This window comes from Solanum verrucosum, unplaced genomic scaffold (assembly GCF_900185275.1).
Source record: "Solanum verrucosum unplaced genomic scaffold, falcon-dt-bn FXZP01000474.1, whole genome shotgun sequence".
In the NCBI taxonomy this organism is placed as follows: Eukaryota; Viridiplantae; Streptophyta; class Magnoliopsida; order Solanales; family Solanaceae; genus Solanum; species Solanum verrucosum.
The window spans coordinates 745,820-754,274 of NW_026020516.1; the positions used below are offsets into that span (position 1 = coordinate 745,820).

Here is an 8,455-nt window from a genome sequence, read left to right on the forward strand (position 1 = left end):
TGGGATGCACACACATAATTTGGTAGAAGAAAATTATGACTATAATTTGACTAAATATTGAATGACTATCAAATTATTGAATTCTTTATGCTTCTAAATATTGAAATTGAATGACTATAGTCATAATTTGATAGAATAATTTTTTTTTAAAACAAGATTCAGATGTTTAGGAAATACAGAAAGTAAAATAAGATATGAGCTTGTGGATTGTAGAAATACTGAAGAAATTTAGATTGAAAGGACTTTCCTCTTCAAATTAAAAGATTTTGAGCAAGATTTTCTTTTTAATTAGATACTTTGAACTAGCTGTGTTGTGTCTCGCTTTTTGTTTCTTTAGGCCAATGCAGGTAAACTTTAAATAAAATTTTTTCTACTTGTGTTAACTTGGCATTTTGTGTCTGTCATGAAAATAAACTGAGACCTGTTTGCAATGTTAAAAAGGATGTTTGCTTTATATGTTGAAAAGTTTTAACGGAAGTATTTATAGTTTCTATGAGTAAAATTTGCACTTTGTGAGGAATATTATCCTAATCTTAACATGTACTTCTGGTAGAAGTACATGGTATACAGTGATAGGAATTTTACTTCGCCAAACCGTGAGCTTAATTAACATTTTTCTCACATATAAGTTTGCACTCTTTGACTTTAAGGGAGAAGATATGTGGGGTACCACAGAAGTATGCTGCACTTATGTGTGTGGTTGCTCTCTTTTGTTCCCCCTCTCACTTGTTGATTGTAGGCTACACAACTGCTGTAAAACCTTTGTTGGCCAACTATCAGCAACTCCTTTTAGTTTTAATGGCTACTAAGCTGCAAATTTTCATTTACTTTTCCTGTTTCATGTCTTGGTATTATGAAATAGTGAGCCATTTAATGTGGTATTTGTTTGTCATACTACTCTGTAGTTCGTTGTTCATGGGGATGTATGTGTGTGTTATTGTTGACATTAAATATATGTCCATTTAATACATACTGCTCCAGTAATATTGTTGATGTTATCATCTCTTAGAATTCCATTAAGGATAATTGATCACAAATTCTAGTTAAAATGTTCATAAGTATATTTTTGTGAGCCTCTAGTTATTATTTATGGCTTTTCCTTTTTCATATTTGTGAGGCATTTGGTTTTGTTTCTGATAATCTTTAATCTTCTTTTTCGCTTGACCTCTTGGATGACACAAGTCTAGAATCTAATCTATTTGTAGTTTCATTGATCATCTGTCTGTGTATGATATTATAAACTACAGAGGGAAACCCTACCTATACATATGCCTTTCTGCATTCTTACACTCAGTATGTAATAAGTGGATACATTTGATTTTAGGTTATCTGAATCTTTACGTGTCATTTTAGAGTCCCGCTAAAACTTTTGCTGTTGTTTGCACTTTACCATTGTGTCTGTTTAGTTGCCCTTATTCCGTCACCTTTCTCAAAAATAAAAACTTTGTGAAGCTTTAGTTTTTTTATTGGCAGATCCAGGTGAATGATCTAATGGAGTCTGAAGGTGGGAAGAAGTCTAGTAGTAAATCCTCACTCTACGAAGCACCCCTCGGCTACAGTATTGAAGACGTTCGACCAAACGGTGGAATCAAGAAGTTCAGATCTGCTGCTTACTCCAACGTAAGTATCTGGATTTCATTTGTTTTGGATATGATCATTATAAAATGAGCATTAAGAATTCTATAATTCTGATTACTAGCACTTTCTTGTTTTTCATATGTGCAGTGCGCTCGCAAGCCTTCCTGACATTCCTTACGCTTCTATCTAGCACGTGTCTCCTGGCACAAAAAATCCCAAAAAAAGTTCTTCTTTCTATTAGCTCGTGTTAAACCCTCGCTCCTTTTTCCCCTCCTTCAGCTGCTTTCTGCATCTGCTCTCCTTGGTTGTGAACAATTTCCTCTAAAAGATCATTAGTTGCTGTGAACATTTTTTCATCATGGAAGTGGCATTGCCAGTTTCTGCCATTGGTTTTGAAGGTTACGAGAAGAGGCTTGAAATTTCATTTTTTGAGCCTGGCCTTTTTGCTGATCCTGAAGGAAAAGGACTTCGATCACTGTCAAAAGCACAATTGGATGAGTTCCTAGGACTTGCTGAGTGCACCATAGTTGATTCTCTTTCTAATGAGTGTGTTGACTCCTATGTCCTTTCTGAGTCGAGCCTTTTCATTTTTCCTTACAAGATAATCATCAAGACCTGTGGTACCACAAAGTTGCTTCTCTCAATTCCGGTCATCCTGAAGTTGGCTGATACCCTTTCGCTCAAAGTACAAGCTGTGAAGTATACCCGTGGGAGCTTCATCTTCCCTGGTGCCCAGTCATTTCCTCATCGTCATTTCTCCGAAGAAGTTGCGGTCCTTGATAGCTACTTTGGAAATCTTAGTTCAGGCAGCAAAGCTGTAATTTTGGGCAGTCCTGACAAACTTCAAAAATGGCATGTTTACTCTGCCTCTGCTGGACCTATTCAGACTAAGAACCCTGTCTACACTCTTGAGATGTGCATGACTAATTTGGATAGGAAGACGGCTTCTGTCTTTTACAAGACTGAATCAAGTTCGGCAGCTCAAATGACAATTAGATCTGGCATAAGGAAGATCCTCCCAGACTCCGATATATGTGATTTCGAGTTTGATCCTTGTGGTTATTCCATGAATTCTATTGAAGGAGCTGCGCTTTCTACTATTCATGTTACACCAGAAGATGGTTTTAGTTATGCTAGCTTTGAAGCAGTTGGGTATGATTTGAACTCCTCGAGTCTCGGGTCGCTGGTTAGGAGGGTGCTGACATGTTTCCAGCCCGATGAGTTTTCTGTTGCTTTACATGCTGATGATGTTTCTTGTGAGCTACTGGAGCGTATTTGCTCTTTTGAAGTTAAGGGCTACTCTCACGCCGAGTGGAGCCCAGAAGAACTTGGCAAGGGTGGTTCTATTGTCTACCAGAAGTTCACTAGGAGTTCCCTCTGTGGATCTCCTAAATCCGTTCTGCATGACTGCTGGAAAGAGGAAGAGAATGAAGAAAAGGAGGTGTGTTGAGGGCCGTTTAGTTCAATTACCAGTTCCATTTGCAGATGTTTTATTATGTTCGGTTGCGTTGCTCCTTAGTTCTCCAAATAATGGGCTTATGTCCTTGGAATTAGTAATGAAAACTGTTAACTTAGTTTGGTCTTTAGGTGTTCCACCTAAAGCCCTTTTACTTGTATATTGGATTATTACCGCATTTTGTTGTTCCAGACTCGTTTGTTATTTGGTTATTCCTAATAAATGTGTGTTGCCCACCCACTTAAGATGTGTGATTTTATTTTTAATTAGTTGTTTTTTTTTTCTTCCTGGATTTGTTTTTAGTTGCTAATTTGATGTTATGATAGTGAAAATTATGTCTATACCAATAACTCTTACAACTATTCAAGCAAGTCATATATTTTATATTAGGTTCATACAACAAAGTGGAGTATGTAAAAAGGTAGAACGTCTACATTGACAAAAACACACTGCTATGGCGACTTGGCGTTTGCATGAACAACCAGTGAGAGCTAGAATAAATCAGGCACCAATGATTGGGTTACCTGAAGCATCCACCATCTCAATATTATAAAAAGATAGTAAACTCGACAAGGCAAATACTCCCCCTGCCACTGCTACTGAAAATATCGCCAGCTTGTGACATAATAATGCTATCTTTGGCTGGTTTTCCTTCATGGATTCCGACGCCATCGAACCTGAGAATGCAAACATGAGAGAAAACACAAATGCTTGAAAGAGAAGAGGCTTTCTTGTGAATATCACAGTTGGCACTAAATCTTCATTTATCCTCTCGAATGGAAGCTGAAATATTGCAATAGCCGTCAGAAATGCAATTCTGTATAAAGCATCTTGAGTGCAAGTTGTGCCTGTGGGAAGAAATATATTATCTTTGTTATTCAAAGATTGCTTTGTGGAGGAATCATCACTTGTTACATTCATCGTATTGAAAGTCTTGTGAAAATATTTAAGGAATTGATATGTGTATATTACTATGAATTTCATTGAAGGAAATACCCTTAACATGTTATATATATAATGGGAATGAAGGTGTAAAAGCAAAAAAAGTGGGAAATGCCATAGGAAAGAGTTGGGCGTTTCTTGGTACTTTCGCTGTCACAACCACACGACATTTAAAAATCAATGCTTGGAAATTTCCACGAAATGGTTCCTTTGGAAAATTATTTCATCCGTTCACTTTTACTAGTTCATTATATCATTAAAAATAAATATTCATTATACTTATTTAATTTAGAAAATCAAGATATAATTTATCATTTAATTTCTAATTTACCTTTATTATTAGCTATAGTTAGGATGATATAATAAAATTATCATTTTATTCAAGGCTCTTTACAAGATGTGTCAATTCAATACCGAATAAGTAAAATTGATGAGTCTCAGTTTATATGGCATATTTTCCTTTTTAGTCAGCCGCAAAAAAAGGACACATTTATATATTTAGTACTCCAGTCGTTCCTATTTATATGTTGCAATTTTAGAGTTTACGTCCCTTAAGAAACTAGATAAGTTTACCATTATATCATTATTTAGTGTTCTCTTGAAGTCAAGTTTCAATAAATGAATGTAGATTAATTTGTTTTAATTAATTAAACTGACCAATGAACATGAATTAATCATTTAGTTTTCCTATAATTGTCAAATTCATTCCTTCAAGGCTAATAACTTTTAAGGGTAAAATATGACGAATAATGTCATTTATGTATTTGTTTTGTGAAATAACAAGTATTGAGAAACATCTATTTTTAGTAAGGACGACATATAAATAGGAACGGAGGGAGAAACAATTTAACTTTAAAATACCTATTTTACCCTTAAAATGATTTATAGCCACACAAATATCTATCACTTATTTTAGACCATAAATTTCAAAATTCTTTCTTTCTTTCTTTTTTAAACTATATATCAAGTCAAACTAACACTTACAAAATGGGACCGAGGAAGTATATGTTTCTATTGTCAAATATGCTTACGAGTAAATCAAACTATTGAATTTTACGTAGAAAATATATGTTTTGCATTCATTAATTTGTTGACTATCCTATGTATATAGTTTTTTTTTTCCAACAACATGACCCTTCAGTTTTGAGTATTTATGTTTCCATTCATTTCCTCTCGAATGGAAGCTGAAATATTGCAATAGCCGTAAGAAATGCAATTCTGTATAAAGCATCTTGAGTGCAAGTTGTGCCTGTGGGAAGAAATATATTATCTTTGTTATTCAAAGATTGCTTTGTGGAGGAATCATCACTTGTTACATTCATCGTATTGAAAGTCTTGTGAAAAAAATTGTTTAAGGAATTGATATGTGTATATTACTATGAATTTCATTGAAGGAAATACCCTTAACATGTGTTATATATATATAATGGAAATGAAGGTGTAAAAGCAAAAAAAGTGTACAACAGGGAAATGCCATAGAAAAGAGTTGGGAGTTTCTTGGTACTTTCGCTGTCACAATCACACGACATTTAAAATCAATGCTTGGAAATTTCCACGAAATGGTTCCTTTGGAAAATTATTTCATCCGTTCACTTTTACTAGTTCATTATATCATTAAAAATAAATATTCATTATACTTACTCAATTTAGAAAATCAAGATATAATTTATCATTTAATTTCTAATTTACCTTTATTATTAGCTGTAGTTAGGATGATATAATAAAATTATCATTTTGTTCAAGGCTCTTTACAAGATGTGTCAATTCAATACCGAATAAGTAAAATAGATGAAGAAAGCACTTTATCTGTCTCAGTTTATATGACATATTTTCCTTTTTAGTCAGCCACAAAAAAAGACACATTTATATATTTAGTACTCCATTCGTTCCTATTTATATGTTGCAATTTTAGATTTTACGTCCCTTTAAGAAACTAGACAAGTTTACCATTGTATCATTATTTAGTATTCTCTCGAAGTCAAGTTTCAATAAATGAACGTAGATTAATTTATTTTAATTAATTAAAGTGATCGATGAACATGAATTAATCATTTAGTTTTCCTATGTTTGTCAAATTCATACCTTCAAGGCTAATAACTTTTAAGGGTAAAATATGACGAATAATGTCATTTATGTATTTGTTTTGTGAAATAACAAGTATTGAGAAACATCTATTTTTAGTAAGGACGACGTATAAATAGGAACGGAGGGAGAAACAATTTAACTTTAAAATACCTATTTTACCCTTAAAATGATTTATTACCACACAAATATCTATCACTTATTTTAGATCATTAATTTCAAAGTTCTTTCTTTCTTTCTTTCTTTCTTTTTTAAACTATATATCAAGTCAAACTAACACTTACAAAATGGGACCGAGGAAGTACATGTTTCTATTGTCAAATATGCTTACGAGTAAATCAAACTATTGAATTTGACGTGGAAAATATATGTTTTGCATTCATTAATTTGTTGACTATCCTATGTATATAGTTTTTTTTTTCCAACAACATGACCCTTCAGTTTTGAGTATTTATGTCTCCATTCATTTCCTCTATGATTAAAACTAAATATTTATTTTATTTATTTAGTTTTAACAATTAAGAGATTATTTACTATTTTTATATGTATTTTATCTTTGTTATTAAATATTATTCATTTCTTAACATTTCAATAACATAATTATTTTGGGTGACATAATTAAATTTATTAATTTTTAAAATATTATGTCAAATTAAATATGAACGAATATTATTTAGCTTATTGGTATTATTCTAAATTAAATAAAAATAATAATACACTATTCTAAATTATTTTTACAGCTATAGTGTCACGACTCAAAATCACAAGTCGTGATGATATTTATGTTACCAATCGATAGGTAAGCCAACCCGATAAGTTAATCAATTCCACTTAAAATATGAAAATGTAAGTAGCAAGCAAATATACTGCATACTAAGTTTTTAAAATAAAATATGGAAAACTGAAATATCACCCCAAGATTTAGTATCATAAGTACAAGAACTTCTAAACTAGGATGCAAGTCTAGAACTAAGTGATAAATCTAGACGTAAAAAATATCCTGTCTGAACACTAATAAATAATAACTAAGACATAGTGAGAAGTGGGGGCCACATACTTCGTGATAGGAATGTCATAAACTTTGAAAAAATTCGATGTTGTTTGCATTATTATGGATAAACTAACCAAATCAGCACACTCTCTGTTGATTTTGATTTCATATAATGTGGTGAAATTGTCTACTATTTACTTTCAAGAGATAGTGTGTTTATATGGTGTTCATATACAACAAGTTGAGTATTCGTTGGATCTTAGCACAAATTTTCATTCACAGACAAATGATCAGTCCAAGTAAATTATTCAAAGTGTTGAAGGAAATATTGTAGTTGTGCATTATTGCTTTTGTTTGGTCGGTGAAACTAATTCTTATCATTAGCGAAGTTTGCTTTAACAAAAATTACCATTTTAGCATTCAGATAGTCCCACTTGAGGTTGTGTATGATAGAAAATGTTGTTCTTCGATTTATTAATTCGGTGTAGTGATGGTTAGACCTTAGGGCATGAATCTTTTGAGAAATTTGTCCGATAATGTCAAGTTGATTCAAGATAGACTACTCACAATCCAGAATAAAAGAAAAGTTATGCGAATTGAAAGGTTTGTGATCTGACGTTCACAATTGGAGAGAGATTTTGTTGAAAGTACGTCCATGAAGGGTGTCATGAGGTTTGGGAAGAAGGACATACTCAACTCTAGATTCATTGATCCGTTTGAGATATTTCTACATTTTTAGAGAAATAACTTATGAGTTGGATATGTCACCAGACTTATCAAGTATTCAATTTTTCCATGTTTTGATGTTGAGGGAGTATTGTATTAATGGTTATCATGTGATTCAATGTGACTCGATACAGTTCGACTAAGAATTTGACATTTGAAGAAGGTCCTAGAGTTATTATGAATGGAAGATTAGAAATCCACTTGAAAGGTTGAGTCGAACATTCAGAGAAGATATTCTCAACTATTCGATACTACATGCACCATTTTTCTCTTTATGTTCGATGACAAACATGTGTTTTAGTGGTGGATGATGTAACGAGTCTCTTAGTCGTTTTATGAATTTTTAGCAATTTTTTTATATTAATCTTCTTAGTAAGTTTTATAAATAATTTATGATTTATGGGAATTAGCGATTTTCAGATTAAATAAAAAATTCTTTTATTGTTAATGATATGATAATAGAAATTAAAATAAAATAAAATAATGGGACAAAGCCAATTTAAAAAAAGAAAAGAAAAAAAAGGCTAAGCCCAAATAATAATACATAATAAATTAATGGTAATAAGGGTAAAGAGCAGCAATCTGCCCTCGTAGAAACAGAAAACGCCACAACTAGAAAAAAAGAAGAAGAAATCACGCAGTGCAAAAAAAGAAAAGAAAGGGAGAAAAGAAAAAAAAGA

At 32.2% G+C, this 8,455-nt stretch overlaps 2 protein-coding genes across 2 annotated transcripts; one reads left to right on the forward strand and one right to left on the reverse strand.

The window, feature by feature from the left end:
* The first annotated feature begins 1,725 nt into the window (after positions 1-1,725).
* LOC125809806 (S-adenosylmethionine decarboxylase proenzyme-like) lies at positions 1,726-3,270 on the forward strand. Its single transcript, XM_049489388.1, has one exon. The coding sequence runs from the start codon at positions 1,937-1,939 to the stop codon at positions 3,026-3,028; it is 1,092 nt and encodes a 363-aa protein (XP_049345345.1). The 5' UTR covers positions 1,726-1,936; the 3' UTR covers positions 3,029-3,270.
* A 124-nt stretch (positions 3,271-3,394) lies between these two features.
* On the reverse strand, positions 3,395-4,013 carry LOC125809816 (uncharacterized). Its single transcript, XM_049489398.1, has one exon. The coding sequence runs from the start codon at positions 3,953-3,955 to the stop codon at positions 3,536-3,538; it is 420 nt and encodes a 139-aa protein (XP_049345355.1). The 5' UTR covers positions 3,956-4,013; the 3' UTR covers positions 3,395-3,535.
* Between the last annotated feature and the right edge of the window lie 4,442 nt (positions 4,014-8,455).

Excerpts from the sequence above, each read along its gene's own strand:
- LOC125809816 (XM_049489398.1), bottom strand. The coding sequence starts at position 3,955 with ATGAATGTAACAAGTGATGATTCCTCCACAAAGCAATCTTTGAATAAC.
- LOC125809806 (XM_049489388.1), top strand. The coding sequence starts at position 1,937 with ATGGAAGTGGCATTGCCAGTTTCTGCCATTGGTTTTGAAGGTTACGAG.